A 23,467-nucleotide genomic window follows, 5' to 3' on the forward strand; every position below is an offset into this window, starting at 1 on the left:
GATTGAGCAAGAAAATGGCAATTTCTAATTTTAGATTGATTGGATTTAATTGAATAGTGTAAATGTGTGATCATGCACTTTGATGGAAGGAATAAACTATTTTCTAAACTAACATCAGAAATTGGAGGTGCAGAGGGACTTGGAAGTCCTTGTGTAAGATTCCCTAAAGATAAACTTGTATGTATAGTCGATGGTAAGAAAAGCAAATGCAATGCTAGCATTCACCTTGAAAATGTTAGAATATTAAACCAGTGATGTAATATTGAGTCTTTAGAAGGCATTCATCAGTCTGAACTTGGAGTACTGTGAATAGTTTTGAGCTCCGTATATAAGGAAGGATGTGTTGGCCTTAAGGAGGGTCTAGAGAAGCTTCATGAGAATGATCCCCAGAATGAAAGGATTATTGTATGTGAAGTGTTTCATGGCTCTGGGATTCACTGGAGTTCAGACGAAGAAAGTGGAGGGGAGGGGGGATCTCATTGAAACATTGAATACTGAAAGGCCTGGACAGTGTAGATGTGGAGAGGGTGTTTCCTGTGGAGAGGGTGTTTCCTGTGATGAGGGACTGTGACCCAGAGAGCACAGCCTCAGAATTTAAAAAAAAAACATCCCTTTAGAACAGAGATGACAAGGAATTTCTTTACCCAGAGATGGTGAATCTATGGAATCTATGGTCTACATCTATGACACAAGTCATTAAGTATATTAAAGACAAAGGTAGGTAGGTTCTTGATTAAGAGGTGAATCAAGGATTATAGGGAGAAGGCAGGAGAATGGGTTTGAAAAAGATAGTAAATTGGCCATGATGGAATGGTGGGCAGGTTAAATATGCCGAATAGCCTAATTCTGCACTATCTCATATGATGCTTTAAGAGGAGCTCAGCCACAATCTCCTATCTTTTCTTTTTTTAAATATTTTAATTGAGTTTGACATATAAGCATACATAAAAATGACAATTACGTAGTAATTTATTTGTATACAAACAAACACACAGAAAGAAAAAATTAAAAAAGAGGGACATCACATGATGCCATAAGAGACGACACACAACCTCCCGATTACCGTGAGATTACTAAAAAAAGGTACTTATTTAGAAAGTTTAAAAAAAACATCTTAAAGTTAGTATAAATGATCTAACTAAATTTTTAAAATATCACCGAAGAAAGTAAAAAACTTCTAAACTAACTCCTACTAAGAAGCCGGAAGCGAAGATGAAACTGGGTCAACCTTAGCGTCGAAGCAGGCCACTGAGGTATCTTCTGGATCTGCCATTGAAGATTTAGGAGAGGGACCTTACTCTGGAGCCCTCTTCAGGTTGAGCAAGATGGCGCCGGAGGAAAAATTAAAAGTGCTTCACGAATGTGTGAGAAGTTGGACATGTGCTGTGCAATAGAAAAGCAGGCTAAGAAAAAAAATTGAAAGTTGTAGCGGGCTGAGCAGGTGCATAGTGCTGTATCATGAACCATCACTGGTGCAGCTTGCCAGTGGATGTGTGGAGCTGCGGGCTGGTCCGCTATGCACTCACCTGGGCAATGGACCGCGTACATGTGGTACTGCGCACTGAATAGTGGCACACTGGGTTGCTATTCCTCTTTCTAGAGGGCACAGGGCTCCCACCGTGTTTACTTTAAACACACCAGCCCCGCGGATTGGCAGCAAACACTTAGTGACATCACCCCCGCAACCCGTCCCATGGAAGGATGGCAAACTCAAATAAAATGTTTGGTTGACTAATCTGGTGTATGTGTGTTGATTCAGTAGCTCTATCGGAATAGTCACTACAAAGTCTCTTAAAAGGACAGTCCGGTGTGTCAACTTCAGAGCATGAAGGAGACACAAATCCAGTTGAAGAAGCTTCAGAAGAATACTTCAAGTTCAGAAGAGGAACAGATCAGAGGGGAAATAAAAAGACTTTTAAGAAAGAAATAAGTAAGATTGAAACTAAAATTGATGAACTTCAAATTAAAATTAAACTGACTTTGGAAAATAATTTAAATTTTCTATCAGAAGAATTAAGCTCAAATAGCAGAAGGCACAGATTTGTTGCAATGAATGTAATATATATATACATATATATATATATATATATATATATATATATTTTCTTTTGATGGATGGAGAAGTTATAGGATGTTATCTATTCTTATGTTAGATGGAATTGATGTTTTGATTGATTAAATTAAATTTTATTCCTCCGGAGTCAAGGGAAGTGTTAAGTTGGTTTCTGTCAGTTATATGTGCTTTCATGGTTCTGCTACGATCTGAAAATGGAGAGTACTTATTGGCTGGGGATTTTGTTTTTCTTTTTTTTTTCTTTTCAATAACTAAATTTGTTATATTTAATTTTAATTATTTTGACATTTTTGATTACAGATGGTGATGCTCAGGACCAAGTTATTTTATGGGAAATCTTCCTGGATGGGAGTGATTTTAAAAATAAGGGAAATTAATAAAGCAATTAAGATTATGTTTTAATATTAATGGGATTTTTGGGGAAATAAAAAGGAAGTAATTATATTCTCCTATATTAAGAAATTAGAATGGATATTGTTTTTTTTACAAGAACCTCATTTAACTAAAAAAGAACATCTAAAATTGAGAAGAGATTGGGTAGATCAAGTGATTTTTTTTCTTCATTTAATTCTAAGGCCAGGGAAATAGCAATTTTATTTAAGAAAAATGTACCAATTAAGGTTCAGAGTGTGGCTATGGATCCTGCAGGTAGATATATAATGTTAAAATTGCCAAATATTTTCTGAGGAGTGGATTTTATTTAATATTTATGCCCTGAATTTAGATGATGAAAAATTTATACAGGATTTATACAGGATGCTCACGGAAATATTTTAGTAGGAAGTGATTTTAACTATTGTTTGAATCCTTTAGTAGATAGATCTTCAAGAACAAAAGTTAAATCTAAAGCAGCTAAAACTATGCTATATTTAATGAAGGACTTAAACTTAGGGGATATGCAGAGGAAGAAACATCCTAGGGATAGAGATTATTCTTTATTTTCTAATAGATTTTATTCATTCTCGAGAATTGATTTATTTTTTCGTTCAGTTCAAAATTAATCAAGTGTTTTGAATATTGACTATAAAGCAAGAATAATGTCTGGTCATTCTCTATAATTGATGGAACTGGAATTTACTGAAAAACAGTAGTCAGTATATAGATGGAGATTAAATTCTTTCTTATTAAAAAGGGAAGACCTGTACTTTTATAAGACAGCATAATTAAATTATTTTGTGACACTAATTTACATTTATTGGAGGATAAATTTGTTATTTGGGATACATTAAAAGCATATTTGAGAGGACAGATTATGTTTTACTTCAAAAAGATTAAAAAGGATTATATGAGAAATATAGATAAATTAGAAAAAGAAATAATAGTATTGGAAAAAAAGATATTAAAAAATTACCATCAGGGGGGCGTGGCAAGATGGCGTAGGGAACAGACGTGCCTTACAGACCTCTCCTGACTCTGATTTATTGTTTTGTCTTTAAGTGCCCGTTAAAGTTCTTTTAAAAGTTTATAAATAATAAGAGGTGTTGGATTAGTGCCTAATGGTTTATATGCAAAAAAAGGTAAAAGAAAACATCAACAGACTGTTAAAAAACTATATTTTCTGAAATTGTCTGAGCCTACTTGTTTACAAGAAGCCAGGACTCAGCGTAGAATGGATCCAGAGGAAGACGTACAGAGTTCGGCATTGAAACTCCGTTTTAAGCCGGTGAGGCTCTTTGAAGGTCGCATTCAACAGCTTTCAGACCAAAGAGCTGGACGGGTGCCAGTATTTCACACAACGGCCACTGTGAGTGCTGTTACTCAGACTTTGATAGTTGAATCAGCTGGGGCGCCACCAGCTGGAGAGTTAAAGAGCTGTCATTCGACTGCTACAGTGGTGGCGCTGCAAAATGCATCTTCAATTACAACGGTTTTTCCAGACATCGATTCAGTGAAGATGATTAAAGAGATTTGGCTTAAAGTTAACTCTGATCTTCAGTCTCCTGGCATTGCTGGGGGGACTTTGAGAGGGATTTTTATACGAAGTCAAACTGCTAGAAAAGATACTAAATTAAGGGAAGGGACAGAAGATCCCGTGGTCTCTAAGGAACAGCAAGACCCCATTATGCCTGAATCTACTTCTGTTGAAATGTCTGCTAAGGATCTTGAAGATAAGATATATTCTGTATCGAGTCACTTAGCTAATTTTGTGAACCTGTTTATTTCCAAGATTAATGCGATGGCGGAAGTCATTAATGGAGCTTTTAAGTTTGAAACCATTGAAAGATTTGAAATGTGTGATCAAGGTTTAGTCGATGCACAGGATCAACTGCAAGATGAAAATAGAATAATTGAAACATTGCAGATCCAAAATAAAAATTTAGCAAAAAAGGTTGATTATTTGGAGAATCAATCTAGATGGAACAACGTGAAAATTGTTGGTTTGCCAGAAGGCATAGAAGGACCAGATCCAAGAAAATTTTTTACTGAATGGATTCCACGAGTGTTAGGACAGGATAAATTCCCTGAAGGTTTAATACTGGAACGTGCTTATAGAGTTTTAAGAAGAAAATCTTTTTCAGGACAGAATCCAAGATCTGTTTTGATCCGTTGTTTAAACTATTGTGACAGAGAGACAATTTTACGTATGGCTATTAGAAATGCCCAGCAAAATAGATCTCCTTTGATGGTTCAGAATAATCCTGTTTTCTTCTATCAAGATTTGAGTCAAGAAATTATGTTTCAACGACACGAATTTAATTCTGTGAAAGAACGGTTGTGGAAAAAAAGACATAAGGCAACATTCAGGTATTCTGCGGTACTGAAGATTTTTTAGGTTGGAAATTAGCCAAAGTTCTTTGACAATCCTAAAGAGGTTATAGACTTTGCTTAGTCTCTACCAATCATGCAGTTTCAGGAACGATGTAGTCCTTCAAGGTCTCCAAAGAGAGTAGAGATGTAAGGTGGGATCCAGATTTTTAAAAGAAATGGAAGTAATGGTGACCCAAGTGGTAACGTTGATTTAAAAAAAATAAATCTTTTATCTTTTTTTGAGAAGAGTTTAAATAGTTTAAATAATGATGATAGTTTAATGAAATGGGAGTTGGGAGAGGGAACTGGGTGGGCACTAGTTTCCAGAAGTCATCAGCTACCTGTGAGTTATATCACACCCAATATTTTGGGGGAGTTACCGCTTTGGGCGGTTTAAACAGGAGGAGGTAGTTGTGATCTCCGACCTGTTTTTTTTTCTTTTTAATTTTTGGGTTAAGAAGTGAAGGTTTTTTAAATTTTTTTTTAAATAAATAATTTTTTTTAACTCTTTTTGTTTTCTGATTGTAATTGAGAGGGAATTAGGAGGTTTTTTCTCTCCTTTTTTTCTCTTTTTTTGGGGGGGGTTCTCTTTTTTCTTTCTTTTTTAAGAGGATGATGTCACAGAAGATAATAAGTCAAAAATTGAGGATGTTGAATTAGATGAAGAGGAAGATGAGGGGAAAGGTGATAAGAAGAAAAAGAAGAAAATTAAGTACAAATACATCGAGGGAGAAGAGTTTAATAAAATTAAGTTAATTTCGATAGAGAATTTTGAAGATGTTTTAAATGAAGAATATGGAGAATTTTATAAGAGTTTGAACTTTTTTTCTTTTTTTTCTTTTTTTATATAAGGGGAGGGGAAGGGAATAAAAAGTTTATCTGATTGTTTTTCTAAGGGATGTTTTTGTTCTCGATGAATTATAAAGGAAACTTGGTATTAATGGAAATTCTGTATTTATGTATTATTAATTATGATTTTTTGTATAACAGATATGTGGTTGATATATGATTTTAATATTTGAACTTAGTTTTAAAGTGGATTTCATTTGTTAAATACATGTATTATGTTTGATTTAAATATATGTTTAAGGGTATTATTTTAGTATTGATATTTTTTTTGATAGTAATTTTGTTGTTGTTAAGTTTTATCCTTTTTTGTAAGTGGGTTTTTTTTCTATTTTATTTACAATATTGTTAATTAATTCTTCACTCTTTATTTTGGGGGAGGGTTGGACTAATTTTAAATAATTAATGTTGTGTTATAATTATTGGGGGGGTTAATTTGTGTAGTTTAATGATGTAGTATTCTAATTTTTATTATCTTATTTTTTTATTATTTCTTTAAATGTAATTTTTATTTATTCATGTCATAAAATTTTAAATAAAGTTTAAAAAAAATTACCATCAGAGGATAAACATAGACATTTAATTAATAAAAAGTTACAATATAATGCAATGTCGACTTACAGAACAGAGAAAATGATTCTTAGATCTAAACAGAAATACTATGAATTAGGGGAAAATCTCATAAAGGTTTGGTTTGGCAATTAAAAGCAGAAGAAACTTCGAGAACAATTAATGCAATTCCATGAGATAATAAGAAAGTGCCATTTAAACCACAAGAAATAAATGAAACAGGGAATCTTATGAAAAAATTATATACTTCAGAATCATTACAGGGTGAAATTATTATAGATAATTATTTGTCACAAATAACATTGCCTAGATTAACTGAAATAAACAAAGACAATTTGGATGGACAATTTACTGAACAAGAAGTTAAGGAAGAACTTAATTGTTGACAGAATAAAGTCTCCTGGAGAAGATGGATTCCCTGTGAAATTTTATAAAGAATGTAAAGATTTAATAACTACTTTATTCATGCAGGATATAGAAAAAGCTGTTAGGCTACATGTTCTTCCAGAAACTTTCCACAATGATAATTACGGTTAATCCTAAAAAAGACAGAGATCCATTAAAACCAGCTTATATTTCATTGATAAATGTTGATTATAAAATTGTGGCAAAGATATTAGCAAATACAATAAATAATTGTCTTCCTGACTTAATAAATATAGATCAAATGGGCTTTATAAAAAATAGACAAACTTCTGAAAATATAATAAGATTATTAAGTATAATTCATTTAGCACAAAAAAAGGATGTAAGTGTTGTTGTTGCATTGGAAGCAGACAAAGCTTTCAATAGATTAGAATATGATTTTTTTATTTAAAGTTCCAGGTAAATTTGATTTTGGATTTAAGTTTGTAAACTGGATTAAAACCAAAGCTAAAGAAATAACTAATGTGCAGATATCACAATCATTTAATTTGATTAGATAAAGGACATCCTTGTCTACTTGATCTCCAGCTTTGTTCGCTTTGACTATAGAAACTCTCACACAAATGATCCATATAGATCAAGTTAAAAGGTTTTATGGTAAATCAAACTGAACATAATGTGACAGAGTATTTGGAGATTGCTTGGGAGGAATTGTGAGAGCAGCTTGCACACAAACACATTTTAAAACACAGTATTTTTGTAGGAATTTTGCAGAATGCTTTTTGCAAAGAGAGCAAGAAAGTTGCAGAATGAAGCTTGCCTGGGAGAGCATGTGATTTTTGCAGGCAGGCAGAACAGTTTTGCTCTCAGAGATGGAAGGTGTGAAACAAAGAGAGGAGTCACAGAAATCAGTTCCAGAGGGACATCTGACAAACTTTGGAAGGCTGTCTGGTCAAAGGAGAAGAGGATCATCTGGAGAATCCTGAAGGGGGCAAGTTTCATCAGCAAGACTGAATGAGAAGGAATCAGTTGCAGATATCCTGGAAAAGGAATCTCTCTCTGAAAATAAGCAAGAACCTTCCTGAGTGGTAACCATTTGCCTGTTAAACACCAAAGCTGGTGAACTTTGTTAATGCTAACTTCTGTGCACAGTACAAAAATTGCCTGCAACCAGTGAGATTAGACTGTGATCCAAAGAACTTTTCTAATCTTAAATTATACATTACACACACCTGCACTTAGTATTAGAGGGGGGATTAAGTAGGTTAGGTAGGTTAATTAATAAGTTAAAATTGAATTCTGTTTTCTTGTTTAAATATAATTAAAAACTACTTTTGTTTAAAATAACCCTGTGTTGTAGTGCATATCTATTGATACTGGCTTTTGGGGACCTCTGGACTCCGTAACAATAAGATTAATTTATTTGCAGATGAGGTGTTGGTATATTTAACTCAACCACAATCATCACTACCTAGACTATATAAGCAATTGATAGATTATAGAAGTGTCTCTGATAATAAAATAAATTGGGATAAAATTGAAATAATAGAATTAGTACAAGATGATTGTTCACAATGTCAAAGAGATATTCAATTTAAAGGGATTGATGTTTGGATTAAGTAGGAATACATACAGATAATAATTTGGAAAATTTATATAAAATTATATTTTGTTACTTAAGAAAATAAATGAAGATATTTTTAAATGGACAAATTTACCTATAACTTTAATTGGAAGAGTTAATTGTATTAAAGTGAACATCTTTCCAAAAATTCAGTACTTGTTTCAGACTTCACCAATTTCCATACCTCCATTTTTTTTCTTCGAGGAATTAAATAAACAAGTTAGGAAATTTTTTTCTAAAGGTAAGAAGGGAAGAATATCATTAGAAAAGTTAGTATGGAGATATGAATTGGGTGGATTACAACTTACTAAATTTAAGAATTATTATAAAGCAGCACAATTAAGGTTTCTTGCTTCTTTATTTGGAAATATTAAAACATCCTGGGTGAAAATTGAGTTAAATACAATTGGGAAAATATACCAGAGGAATTTATTTATAAATGGGATCCAAGGTTAATGATTGCTGACAGAGATGCTCCATTATTAAAACATTTGATTAATATTTGGAGTAAGATTAAGTTAGAAAATGATGGAAGTCTTTTGACACCAAAAATGCCATTAATTATTCCTCATTTTTGGAAAGATGAAATTTAGCTGATAATTACAATCTCATATATTTTGAACATAATTCAGCATACCAAAATATAAAATGTAGGCTTGTATTTGACAAATAATATCAGAGGTGCCATCTTCTGATCAAGATGTTCAACACCATGAAATATTTTGATAAATTTGGGGAAGTTGCTTTGGCAAGGGAGCAATACCTGGAGGGAAAAGATATTCAGAGGTTCTCAACCTCACATAAATATTCCCTATGCCATAAGTGCTCTGTGATTAGTAAGGGATTGCTTAAGGTTGTATGTGAGTGGAAAGAAAGTATGAAAAGCACTGTTTTAATTGTACCCAATTGACTCGTTATGTGCACGGTTTCAAAACTCCAAAGGAAATGGGCCAATGACAATTTTTCTCAAGCAAAATATTTCAGTAACAATTGAGACTAGAGCATTGTTTTTCAACTTTCCCTTCTCACTCACATACCATTTTAGCCAATCTCTTACTAATCGCAGAGCACTTACTGCATAGGGATTACTTAAAGTGGTATGTAAGTGGAAAGAAAAAGTTTGAGAACCACTGAATGTAAGGTTATCTTTTATTCAGCAATGTTACAATCTTCACTGCACTTCTGCAAAGGAAAGTGGAAACAGGTTCAACAGCACCTTTCGAAAAGATAGTATGAAGAATGGTTGAAGAGAAAGAATTCACAGGGCTAAGACAAAGGAGCCCAGGTATTGGATTTCAGCCCAGCATAACCACAATGGCCTACATTATCTTTCTCCATATTTTTAAACTATTCTGAATGACTTTGCATGGTTACACTTAGAATACTGACCGTATTCTTTGGCTACAGCTATGATTGGGGCTTGGGGGTGGCACATTAGCACAGCTACTAGCCTCATAGTGTCATTTACACACCCTACACATCTGTGTTCAATGTCAACTTGCAGTGCTGTCTCTGTGAAGTTTGCATGTTTTCCCTGTTACCACGTGGGTTTCCTCTGGATGTGCTGGGTTCCTCCCACATCCCATAAAGCATGCAGGTTAATCGGCCACTGTAAATTGCCCCAGTATGTGTGGAAGAATCTTGGTGAGAATGTGGGGAGAATGCGATGAATTGAGGACCAGTGTAAATGGATGGTTGATGGTCAGAGCAGACTTCATGGGCTGAAGAGTCTGATTTCATGCTGTATCTTTCTATGATTAGTGTGATGTTTCATTTTTGCAAAAATTGCTGGCCTACAGAATTCTTCAAAGTAAACTTGATTAACAATGACATTGAAAGGAAATTATAATTAAATTGGTGCTCCATGGGAAAAGAAAAATCCTACTGCTCCAAAGAGTTCTCAGCTTCTTAGTAATTTCTCATTCTAATGAATTCTGACATCTTCACCAGAATCCAAATCAAACCCGTGCTCCCATTCTCCATTTCATTCTTTCTAGTCCTCTGATGTCGTTCATGGCATTTGTAGCGTCATCTTTTTTATGGAAGGCCATAAATCCTGATCCCACCACTGATGGCACAATTTGTAAATTATTTAGCTTTCAAAAATTCCCTAACTCAATTTTAGATTAAATAAGAAAGAAGTTCCAAAATACATAGGACATAAATTTGAATATTTGTTTTTGCTCCGTATGAAAGCAGTGGTCCTTTTAATAAGATACAAAATTATTTTATTGTCATGTAATAAAACAGAAAATGTAATATTACACAAAATGTCCTTCAGTCTGTAGAGTTGGTATTCATTGTCAGACCCGTCTGGAGTTCGACCACACAGTATTTAGTCCCATGATACTTGAATCTTAAATAATCGTTACAAACTTTTGGTAAGTACCCTGTAGATGAGTGTCTGCTCTCAGCTTTAGGACAGCATTTGTCATGGCCCAACCATCAGAAAGCTTGTGGAGCTCAATTTATTAACAATGAACAGTTGGAATTGAAGTGGAAGAAACAAGACACAAATTGAGGACAACTAAATTAAGTTATATTGATTGAAAATTGAGGTGCAGAGTGTGGGGTTGCAGGGATATAGGTCACTACTGATAATTAAATACATTTTTAATGTTGTTATGTATTTAACATATCACTGCAAAAAATGTCAAATTAAAATTCAAATCTATGTATCTGTCGAGAATTGGTGTATTTTCGTGGCTTGCGATGACAACAATTTAACCTGGTTGAAAACTTTCTACCGTGTGCAAGTAATTCCTGCTCATGCTTCTGAAATGCTTCCTGACCTTGTTGATGCAATGTCCCCATGGCTTCAGAAATCTGGTTAATGATAATGATAAATGACAATGAGTTTATTGTCAGAGATCAAGTTCAATGTACATATGTATCAAAATTCTTGCTTGCTGCAACGAAATAGCTACTTTTGTTAAAAAAAAATCTAATATTGTAGTATTCATTAAATTACCTCAGTACAGAAAGAACTATGAGCTGAGAAGTTCAGGACAGGATATAGCCAGGATTACCAACTCCACCTACATTGTCACGCAGATTCCATCACATTGCTTCTGATACTAAAAATTCAGTTTATCCAAACATTTTTTTCAATTTAATAAAGCTAACAAATGAAATTTGGATTCAAAAAATAAAAACTCAAAATGCAGTTGCATAACTTGGCAGTGTTCCCAGGACTGTCTTTCAGTTCATCCTGACAGCATTTAAAAAAAAATTTCCACATTCTCAGAATCAATTAAATATAAGTTTTCAATGACCTTGGAAACTGATCTTCAATTGCAGATTTGGCAACCCTAATATGGAGCAAAGCTTTGATGGAAGAGCTTAAAAGAGTAATTAAACAAATAAATCAGAGAATTGTGAAGTTCTTTGTGTCCATCCAGGGTAATAAAGGGTGTCTGAGAACACTTTCCATCTCTTGGTCTAAAGCTCTGCAGTCTCTGGATCTTCAGTACATTTTAATGTACCTTCTGCCTCCAAAAACCTCACCTGAGAAGATGAATTTCATTTTTCTCTCACAATTCTCACACAGGCCTGGCTAAATTTAGTGAAGCTAAAAGTAAACTTGAGGAACACCATTATCATATTCCTCCTGGTACCCTAAATCACCTAAAATGTTAATTGTCCCATAGTTGCTCAAAATTCCAAATTCTGTAATTTCTTATATTTCTCAAATTAAAAATCCTTGGTCCCCTTCTGATGATGAACCTGGAGAAAATGGCATTGCTGCAACCAAATGAGCAGGAAAGTGAACTGAGTGGGGGAGAATCTCCTTCAATGGGTACAGCTGGGCCAAATAAAAGAAGAATGGTGGTGATTTCGAGCTGCTGTAACAGCAGTGCTGTCACTGTTATGAACCCACAGGATCAGACAAAACAGGGCCGTACTTCTGACAGCGCCGCACAAGACCGTGAGATCTGGATCTAAGATGTCAGAACCTACGTTCAGCTGTGGCCTCGAGGGATTGGTTTCAGACACCAGGGAAGCAGAAGACTGGTACAGGGCACCAGAAAATGGGGAGACTACCCCCCATTTAAGCAGGAAAAGCAGAGAAGACAACTGTACAGGATGGTGACCAGTGGTGAACCAGGTATAAGAAAGAACCAAGGGCGCTGAGGGCTTTCTAATTGTCAGAGGTTTGGATCTGCAGCTTGGGTTGCTGATTGTTTATAGGGAAGGCTGTGTGGCAGCAGAAGAGTTGTAGACAAATCCACGGACACTCATTGACTCTGGGGGGGCCTCTCTTTTGCTTCTCTTTGACTGTAAGGGGCACCAGGCAATTTCTGCTGATGGCACATCTTTGTTTGCCTTATGGTAGACTAAAGGAAATTTTGTGTAATATTACATTTTCTGCTTTATTCCATAACAATAAAAGAATCCTGAATCAAACAGATTGTTTCTCTGCTGTGTAATACTTTGTGGAGGACAAGCATTGGAGATGATCCTTCAAATTCTTAATTTCCTTGAGGAATCTCAGACCCATTTGGTCTACACTGTTTCTATGCATGAAGTTGGAAGAACATCACCATTGGTTGGGAATCATGTGTCAATCAAGGTGTTTCCATGGCGACCACATTCTGCTCTACTCCTGGTGTCAAAAATGAAAGTCTGTAGAGGTTGAGCACAATACACAAACTCAGCAGGTCACATAGGCAGCATTAAATAGCAAGTCAAGGTGAGGGAACCCTGCGCCATCTTCCCTTTTCTTCACATCTTCCCATCCCCATCCTTCTCCCACCACATCCCATGTTCTCACTCAGTCGCCTGCCTGCTATTTTCTCATACTTTGCATATCGAAATACTGGAGAAACTCATCTGGTCTTTTCAGCATCTATAGGAGACAAAGATATATTGCCGAAGCTTTGGGCCTGAGCCCAAAAAGTGTTAAGTCAGTGGTTCTCAACCTTTTTCTTTTCCACTCACACCTCCAGGAGAGTGCGGCTGCCATTGGTCTGGCCATTGGTCTGGCCATTGGAGGGGTCACGTGGCTTGCAGGAGGTCTTGGCCAGTTTCAGGGGCAGATCCAGGGCTGCTATTGATCCTTGATGGATAGCTGTAGACACGATCGTGGCTTCCAGGCTGCTCCCCTGTGATTGGATGGCTTTCACTGACAACTGGATCTCCTCAGCTTGTCTGGCAAAGTCTGGATAAAGCAATTGATCAGAAATATTACCTCTGCTACGCTCCTTTAAGACCTGCTCAGTGTTTCCAGCATTTTCTGCTTTAATTTCCCTTTCGTGTTGTGCGGCAAAGTCGACGTGGGTGCGGCTAAATCCATCCGCCACTCTGATTGGACAGCGCCTCTATGCCCACTAGGCCAATGGGAATGGGGGAAAGCAAACCTGCTGAATCTCGCGCTGCGAGTGGACAATAGATTTTTGATGGATGGCCAGCGCCACTGGGCGGAGCTTGGCGGGGGGCGGCTCCGTCGCCGCGATTGGTCGGTCGCTGAGCTGTCGGTCAGGGAGCCGAAAGGGGGCGGGGATTTGGTTACGGTGGCCGGCCATTGTCACGTGACGAGCGGCGCGGGCGGACAGTCCCCGCCCGAGAGAGAATGGCGGAGTTGAGGGAAGCGGGCGGGTGAGACCGAGGTTGGACTGTGGGTCAGAAGGCGGGGAGGGTGGAAAATGCGGCGGGTTCGGCGCTGTTTTCCCTAAGATTCGGCGTGCGAGGCGCCGTCGCCCTCCCCTCATCCGAGCGGGCCCTGAGGCCTTTGTCTTCTTGTGGCCCCTCCGAGGGGAAACGCTCATTGAATAACCTCCCTCCCCAGCCTTTCACCCCGTCTTGTTTTCGCTTTATTTCTGCAGTCCTTCTGTCAGTTAAAGGGGAGGGGTCCAATTTATGATCGGTTAAAGGCGGTACTGCCAATTTGCCGACTTTTATCCGGTGGAGGGGAGAGCCGACTTCTAATTGACTATTCGTCTCTCATTGACTGCAAGCGAGGTCGGCTCCAGTGGCTGAAAGGAGGATTGGAGGAGGTTGGGAGCAGGGAAGCCATGAGGGAGTACAAGGTGGTAGTGCTGGGTAGTGGGGGTGTGGGCAAATCAGCCCTGACAGTGCAATTTGTGACTGGCACTTTCATTGAAAAGTATGACCCAACGATTGAGGACTTTTACCGCAAGGAAATTGAGGTGGACTCATCACCCTCTGTGTTAGAGATACTGGATACAGCAGGTACCGAGCAGTTTGCCTCCATGCGGGACCTGTACATCAAGAATGGCCAGGGCTTCATCCTGGTCTACAGCCTGGTCAACCAGCAGTCATTCCAGGACATCAGGCCCATGCGAGACCAGATCATTCGTGTCAAGCGCTACGAGAAGGTGCCGGTCATCCTCGTGGGTAACAAGGTGGACTTGGAGAGTGAGAGGGAGGTGTCCTCGCTTGAGGGTAGAGCCCTGGCTGAGGAGTGGGGCTGCCCTTTCATGGAGACCTCGGCCAAGAGCAAGACCATGGTGGATGAGCTGTTTGCTGAAATTGTCAGGCAGATGAACTACGCAGCCCAGCCTGACAAGGATGACCAGTGTTGTTCTTCCTGTGTACTGCAGTAAAGACAATAAAACAACCACCTTGGATTAAGAGCTGATTGAATCAGTCCTGTTTAGGAAAACTACACCTTCTCCTAACCAAGGAGACATCTGGATTATTTCACATTGCTGTTACAAGAAGAAGATATCAACAAAGCTTTATGACTAAAATGAGATTAATTACTAAAAGGAAATGAAGCAAATGTCTTTGATTGACACAGACCTTGAAACACTTGTGGGGAGACCTGCACCTCAGCAGGACGAGTAGATTATGCCATGTTGCTGTTAGAAGAGAGGATATCATCAAGAGCTTTATAAGTGAGACTGGAAAAGCAGCACTGCTCATTCTATTTAAAAAAAAGTATTTTTTTTAAACCAACCTCTGGGCTATGATATGTGAATTGTATTGGTTTAGTCCTGAGAGAATGAGACTGATTCATACTGTTACAGAAAAAAAAGTCAACAAGTTTTTATGGAAGTATAAGACTGAGGATAAAGGCCAGTGTTTCAGTTATGTATGTGCACTGCTTTTATTTTTTTTTAAGAATAAACATAATTTGGTAACAAGGTTGAAGCCCACATTTGACAAGTCTGGCTGCCCTCTTCTGATATGATGCCAATGAGAAATTAAAATTTTTATTTTGTAGAGGAACCAAAGGTTCTACTACAAAACCAAATGGGAGAGTAGAGACTTGTCAGTTCTTGTCTTTTGCAAAGGGAAATGGCCTTCTCTATGTCCTGCCTAGTGCACATTTGAAAGAGCTGACGGGCTACAATGTTGATGTTCTTCAGAGAAGAAAGGGAGAAACCAGTCAACCTATTTAACTTGATAGAACCAAGAGAATAGTGATGACTCGGGGTTATCTTTAGGATTCCATCCGTGGGCACAAATTGTTCCTCAGTACATTGTTTGGAAGTTAACAATCAGTTTTGTAGTTTCATGTGATGCAAGAAACGTCTTGGACAGTAAGTTGCTCTGTTAAGGCCGGAGGAAAGAGGAAATGTACAAATTGACTATTGACTGGATGGTTGTGTCAGACAGGAAAGAATGCCTTTTCATTCACTGTCTTTATGTGGGTAGCACATCAATTGATCTAGATTATTGCAGTGCAAGCCCTTTGTGATGGTTTTGTGTGGTAGGGAATTGGGGAAGGGATTTCAGAAGTGTGATGGGAACAAATGCCTTTATTTCTGACTTGGAGAAAATTCAACACTGTTCAACTTGTGTTACTTAAAAACAAAAGTAATTGGTTTTGTGCATCTTCCCAATTTAGCCAATTACTTTTCCAAATGGTGTTTTTTTAAAAAAAATATGTTGTCCAAATGATTTGTAGAAAGAGAATATGACAAATAATTTCCATTGCCTGTGACACTTTGGAGAATGGAAATGTAATCTAAAGCTCTTCTGAGCAGAATATCAGGGGCCAGTTCAGAAAGATGAACACATGGGAAGCCAGAAAATTTCTTGCTATACAGATAAATAAATGTTACCATTTGTGTAAGATGAGGAAATGTAAATCCTCTGTGGCCAAAGATGGGAACAGCCTGTTTTCCTGTGCTCTCTAGTTAAAGAGCCTGCGGTAAGCTAAAGTGGAAAGTCCAGCAAACTTTGATACCCAGTTCTTGGAGGTGGGAAGTAATCCTTTTCGAAATGCCTGCCTCTGATTTGGATGGCAAGGGTGTGAGTAGTTGCTCTCCAGAGAGAAAAAGGGAAGAGAAGTCCGCACTGCTTTTGATCTTGTAAGTGAGGTCAATAAATTAGGGATAGGTGCCTCTTGGGTTGGAAGAATTTTCAATTTAAGTTTTGAAAAATCTGTGCTGAATTCAGGTGGCTGTTGTCTCCCATTCCTACAAGTGATGTCCATCTGCTTTCAGACATGTTTTCAATTGGTATGTGATATGTGGATTTCAATGGGAATTTTAGATTACCTGTAATGTGTTGGTAATGTTTCAAAATTCCACAGCATCCAAGTAGAATTTTTTTTTAAAATTGGACTGCAGTTAATTCAGACAAATGTGATTCAGATTCTTGTATTGCACGTTGAGGGGAAAAAAAATGCATTTGCAGCTTGATTCTGTAGAAATGAAAGCCTTTCGAATTAATCGAATTTTACAAACAAGAAATTATTCCCCTCAATTTCATCCTTTCCTGATGCAGAACTGGCAGAAAATATTTTAATGAATGGTGCTCAATACTTTAAGTATTATGGGAATTTTTATTTTTTATCTTTTGAACCAAGGACATAATGTATGCATGGCTAAATATCAGATCATTACTAAAGTCTTACATTCTGTAGTTGTTAAAATTGGGTGCAGTAGTGAAGTGTTTTACTCACTGCAGTCTTACTTTGCTTTTAAATATGACAGTTGTGTTACAGGAGCATTTTATTTTTGTCTTTTACAATGGCATTGCGTAGAAGCAGCTGTTGGAATCGTGAAGTTAGTTTCTCAAAAGTTAATCCCTACAAAGAAAATATTTACCTGAACCTCTGTAAAAGTTGTTGCACTTGAACGAACAAAACTTGTGTGTAGATTTGATACATTTTGTATTCAGCTTTTACCACAAGATTTCCTATGGAGTGCATTATTTGTGGGGTTTAAGCATGAGAGCAAACGAAAATCCGAACAGTGCTCTGTGCACCAATTACAAGCAAAAACAGCTGGATTCACTGGGATTTTTGGAGGTTTTCCTGTTCTAGGGAGCTGATCTGATCTTTCATATGGATGACATCCTGCATCTTCAACGGTGTGGTGGATTGTGAGACTTCAACTATTCGCAAAAAGTTTTAACTGCAAGTTAAGAATGGAGATTTATTGAGTGAAAGGACATTTCTTCAAATTGGTATTGTTTTTTCTCCTGTAATAAAGTGAAGATGCAGTAAATGGGGATCCACTCTAATGTTTTTGTAAAGATGATGGCAACCTTAGCCTCATTTATGTTGTTTGGACATTTTTAAGCATTCAGAAATGTATTTGGTTATTGATATATTTCAGCTTAAGTTTACATTTTTCAAACAGTGTCTTGCATTGTTTTTATTATTTACCTGAATTTTAATGTATTTACAGCAAATGCTTCATTTAATTTTTAATATTCACTACCCCCTTTATAAAAAAAATCAACTGTGTGGGCAACATTCTTTGTAATGTAGTTAATTTAGTTGGAGATGGCATAATGTTTTTAAACTTGTATAGTGCTGGCTTGATTTAAACTGAAAACACAACTTTTTGCTATCACTTGGTGTGTCTGGACAGTAGGCTTGCAGGTACACTTTGTTATTGAGAATGCAGGTAAATTTATTTTTAAAGCAAGCACTTCTTGAAATTGGATGAGACCATTTGCTCCAAGAAATAGTGGTTAACATTCCAAGGATATAACTGTAATGGGAGTTGTGAGGGGAAGGGAATGGGGGTGGGGGGACGGGGAGGGGTGGGTGGGCCGGAGGTGTAGTTTGTCTAATCTGAACAATTTCCACAAGATAGTTACCTCTCCTTTTACTTTTCATTTTCCTTGGTGGATCACACCCATTTTCCCCATGTAGGACAATAATGTAATTTTAAAAGTTTTTACTTTCCCACATTCCAATATTGAGGCTCATACTTCAAAACTCCTGAAATGATTTGTGTTAATTTTAAAACTAGCCAGATTTAAAAACAGAATCTATCTGAGATGGATGATGGGTAAGTAAAGTGGCTAGCAGTTTTTCTCATTTCCTTCATGCACTGAGTGAGACTCACTGGCTGATAATGTGACAATGACCAAAATGCAACCGCTTCAAAATTGATAAGATGTGTTGTGCATTGGTCTAACTTTAAACTGAAAAGTGACAGTTGGAAGCATATACTGATATGTTGAACACATATACAAAATATTACAAAGCCATCGGATTTCAGTCTTAAACTTAAAAATTTTGAAGATAAATAGATTAATATCAAATTACCGCACAAATGCAATTGCCAGTTAATTCTTTCAAGTTTATTGAAAGATCTTATTGTTTACTTGCCTAATATTTGTTCCAATGAACAAAAAAAAGTTATCTAGTGCCTGGTCACATGTTCCCAATGCCAGGAAATGTTTACTGAAATACAAATCCCATTATAGGATTGGTGTTGTGGTTCAGTGCTATTTATTCCATCAGTTCTACACCAGAAATTTTAAGTAATTAGAAGTCTGGAATACTTTTGTGTAGTTGACTCTTGAGCAAAGTTTGGATTAAAATATGGAACAAAGCAACAATTATGCAAAATTGCAAATTAAATTTCTCCCTCCCCAAAATGAAATGTAATTTGAATTTATTATAATACAGAAATAACATCTTAAATTCAACATTGATTATGAATTTTTAAATATTTTCAATATCCATAAATCCACTTTTATCATCCTTTATGGAGGTAATGAATTTCTGTTGCATGTATACTATCTGCTAATACATTTCTGGGAAAGGACTGAGATCTTGGTGCTAATTCACTGCTTAGTTAATGTCAAAGACTCCCAAAGCAAAGTTTAACAAGACTTTTTAAAATGATGACTGTCCTGGTAATATTGCTCTTGAGCAACAGGAATACTCCAAATATCTTCCAGATCTGAAATCTCTTGTATACAGTTAGTGTACACAGGCTAGAACAGTATTTAGTTATGTGATGTGTATGCTTCAAGTTCTGTCCTTGATAATGTAACATTTATGGTGACTGGATAAAAGAAGCTATTCATCAGTGGTTTTATTCCAATTTTGTCTTCATTTTTTTATTTATTTTATGAAGTTGGAGCATTTGGCAACTTCAAGGTTTTCATCTAACCTACTTGCTATGTTTATACACCATGCCAGCGAGTGAGTAAATATAAAGGAAAAAGTCAGATGTGTCAAAACCTCAAGCTTAAATTTATTTCTAATTTCTTTAAATGTAAATGTTCAAGAAAATATTGGAACAAGTGAAAATATCAAGCCTTGTTGGATTGTTGAATGAACAGTTTCCATTGGTGTTGTTTAGTTTCAGGCACATTGCATTTATTTTCCCAGAAATCCCTGTCCTTCATTATCCAAAAGTGAAGAGAAGATTTGTTTGTTGACCCAAATTTGGATAGGGTTAGTTTGTGGGAAACGCTAAGTGTTGGGAAATTACATACAATACTGTCATTTAGTTACATATCTAGTAACAAAAACATACTGTCCTAATAAAAACACAGCCAAAAGTATTTTGGTGAAGCTTGTGAGGGAATTCAATCAGATTTTTAACACTTTATTACAATTTTGTATTATAGCAACAAATTCACTTTTGCTTTGATTTGCTTAATCAAATACACCTTGGGGATTTAAAAAAAAATTGAATTTTCCTCAGTCAACCATTTCCCAAGTCATCTTGCACCCTCCATGCCTTTGACCTCTATGGACTTCACAGACAAATGGGTGTTTCCTTAAAATTGATGTTCACAGTTATGATTTAAAAACCTACAAATAGGAGCAGCAACATATCACATGACCCTTTAACTCATTCAGACATTCAGTAAGATTGTGTGCATAACTTGATCTCTGATCTTTTCCATTTATCTGTCCAGTTTACAAAATTCTATCTTGTTTTTGAATGTAGTTAATGACTTGCTCTGAAACAAAACATTCTGAATATTCACAACATTTGGAATAAATCTTTTTTTTTGCATCACACTTAAATAGGTAGTTATCTATATCTTGAGACTATTCCCCATAACCTCTACCATTTTCGATCTCTTCAGTCTTGGGTGTCAGTAAAATTGCCTTTCTATTGCTCCAAATTTCCAAGTATGTAAACCTATTTTGCTCCTTTTTTTTTGCTTTTAAGCCACCCACTATTTGATTCTGTAAGCACTGTCCAAGGACATTGAAAATGTACAATATTCCATCTGTGGTCTCACCAGGACACGTACAGTTGTAACATAACTTCCACTATTGCCACTTTTTGCACTAGGTACAATATCAGCAGCTTTTGTGCAAAATTGTTAATGAGGGATGAACACTGGCCAATTCTTGTGCTCAAATCTTCAAAATAATACTTGAATCTGCAGATTCCTGATTTTATGGAAGGTCAATAAAATAATAACTAGGCAAGAGTAGAATATAATGAAATTTCACATCCACTTCATGGTTCTGATCAAGCTGCTGCTCAATATCTTTCAAAGGTGAGAATATTATTTCTGATTTTTAAAAAAAATATTGGCTGCCGAAATGTATGTAATAATTAATTCTCTCCCTCCTTTGGAATTTATGTATTGGACATACACTGCAGAAGGATCTTGTTTTTTTTTTAATCTGTAAAAGCATCTTGCTGTGAATTTAAGTGTCTAAGCACTGAACAGAAATTTTTGGCATGCAATGTATTTCGTGAGTCAGACATTTGATGCAAAATTTCTTTTGTTCATGTGGTCAAAATAATTTGAGATAATTACAGCATCCTCAGTTGATAAAAAAAGAAAACCTTGCTTCTTCCAATTGCAGTTCTAAGTAACTGTCAATAATGTAAGGTACTGAATTGGTTCAACCTTAAAGTAGTCCTTAGTGTGTGTGTGTAACAGAGAGAAGAAATTTAGTCATGTGGATTGGCTGGGTAATGTATCATTTATGTTTTGCCTCACTAGCCACTACTACATTTAGTAACCTGACTTAAAGAGTATTTTCTAAATTAAATTAGCCCAATCCAATTAGGTCACTGGATTAATGTAATGAATAATTAATTAATAGTTTATTCTTATATTGTCCAACATTTTCTTGTGCAACTCTATTGGTAAAGATTGAATGGATACGTTTCTGAGAAGATTGAGGTTTTGACACACATTCTGCTTTGCCATTGGTGTTTGTTTTTCAAACTTGGACCAATGTCATTGAAATGTTTTATTTTAAAGTTGATGTTAATTATGGTGTTTTCCTCAATAAAAAAAAAATTGTTGCAGGAATTTTACTGATGCTCAAACACAGCAAGCGCAAGGGTGAAATAATGCAGGGGAGGTTATACATTCAATCACCTGTATTTGTTTCCTATTTGTGTTTCTCACCCAGCAGGTGTTTCCCAATTGATTCTAGCATCTACTTTTTTTAATTCTCTGACCTTGTGTTGGGATGCTTGAGAGTCACCCTTCTTAGGAGTGCAGTTTTTTTTTCCAATTACTTCCTGTCCAGGTAATTAACCATTTTACCTTCACACTTGCATTTAGTTTTTATCTAGAACTCTGTCATGTAGTTACATATCTAGTAACAAAAACACACTGTCCTGATAAAAACCCAGCCAAAAGTAATGGGATGGGTCTGTGACTCACAAGGGTAAAGGTGCCCATTGTTTGATTTAATCCAAGAAGCAATTACAACTGCATGTGTTGGTCCTGATTTTTATTTTACCTCAGTGATAAAGCACAACTGAATTTTTGAATAGAATGCAGCGGAGGATACCTTACAAGTGCACACTTGAATCTTGGACCTCTAAAATGCTAAAAACCAATAATTTCAGTATGTCTCTGCCAAGACGTAAGAATCGGGGTGTACAACTAAAATTCTAATTTACCATGTTAAATCCTAATACAAACCTAAAGCAAACTAATCTTATAAACAGGTCCAACCAAGCTTTGTAAATTGGCTTGCTAATTTCATTTGTTTTTAATCTTCCAAAGATTGACACTGCTTGGGGGTGAAGAGAGAAAGGCTAAATTTCTAGCCACCCAAGCTCCTTGTAAAATTTAATCCAGTTTATTTAACTTGGTAAAGAATGTTGCCTCAACCAGACAAAATAGTTTGGATTCTGGTGTCAGCTAATAATGTATTGGAAATGTATTTACTTTCTTAAAATCAAGAAACCAAACTATTTGATATATTAATTAAAAAATTATTTTGCATTAATGATTTCCTGCTACTTTTATTCAAGAATTTTTGTTAACTTTTTTTTTCCATTTTAACATCAATATATTTTCAGTGCTTCCCCAAAATAAGTAAAGGCATGACCTTTGTGACAGTTTTGCTGTCGAGCACTAACACAATTGAATATTGGCACCATTTTTACCAGGTTTTGACTGTGCTATAGCCTTGTTGTTTTTGAATTAAGCAAGAAGTGTAAATATAATTTGATGCAAACCTGTCAACTGTATTTGGATTTAAATTATTTTAACAAAATTAAATTTTATTTAATAAAATCTAACCTGTCTTGTGCCTTGATAATTGGGTGAAAATTGCTGTTTTCAATAACCTTGTATATAAAAGATAAATAGTGGGTGAAGGGCAAAGTAGCATAACAATGCCATCTTAAAATGAACAGGTTTTTTTTACCTTTTTAATGTGGTTTTGCTTAAAGTGAGAAGTAATGTCTGTTTTAAACTTATGGACTTAAAGGATGACAACAAAAAGTTGAGGGTCCACAAAAGATCCAGAAGTATCTGGGGAGAGATTTCAGGCCAATGAATGCACACTGCCTGACTACCAAGCATTTTGCATCACTTCCACAGATTTACATCATCTCCAGTATTTTAGTTTTGTGGTGTTAATTTTAAATTTTGTGTGAAGTTCCAATACATAAGGAATTTAAAAATGCATTGAGGCATAAGATTTAGAAGATGTGAATCTAATTTGCATCAAAACAGTGAATGCTTGCCTTGGGTCTGCAAATATAAACACTTATGAGTTGATAGATTTCTAACTCTCGATTAGTATGAACTCTTCATTGGACAAATCTGAAGGGTAAACAGTTGAG

At 36.1% G+C, this 23,467-nt stretch overlaps 1 protein-coding gene and 1 long non-coding RNA gene across 2 annotated transcripts; one reads left to right on the forward strand and one right to left on the reverse strand.

The window, feature by feature from the left end:
- Positions 1 to 6,526: 6,526 nt before the first annotated feature.
- On the reverse strand, positions 6,527 to 13,569 carry LOC138739117 (uncharacterized). Its single transcript, XR_011342015.1, has 3 exons — positions 13,151 to 13,569; positions 11,021 to 11,054; positions 6,527 to 6,777 (listed from the first exon to the last, which is right to left on the reverse strand). It is a non-coding gene; the product is annotated as an uncharacterized lncRNA (long non-coding RNA).
- Positions 13,570 to 14,002: 433 nt separating this feature from the next.
- LOC138739116 (ras-related protein Rap-2a) lies at positions 14,003 to 22,918 on the forward strand. Its single transcript, XM_069890609.1, has one exon. It carries the CDS (start codon positions 14,243 to 14,245, stop codon positions 14,792 to 14,794), a length of 552 nt encoding a protein of 183 aa, XP_069746710.1. The 5' UTR covers positions 14,003 to 14,242; the 3' UTR covers positions 14,795 to 22,918.
- Positions 22,919 to 23,467: the final 549 nt, after the last annotated feature.

The sequence above is a fragment of the Narcine bancroftii genome, chromosome 7 (assembly GCF_036971445.1).
Source record: "Narcine bancroftii isolate sNarBan1 chromosome 7, sNarBan1.hap1, whole genome shotgun sequence".
NCBI classification, from domain to species: Eukaryota; Metazoa; Chordata; class Chondrichthyes; order Torpediniformes; family Narcinidae; genus Narcine; species Narcine bancroftii.

Excerpts from the sequence above, each read along its gene's own strand:
- LOC138739116 (XM_069890609.1), top strand. The coding sequence starts at position 14,243 with ATGAGGGAGTACAAGGTGGTAGTGCTGGGTAGTGGGGGTGTGGGCAAA.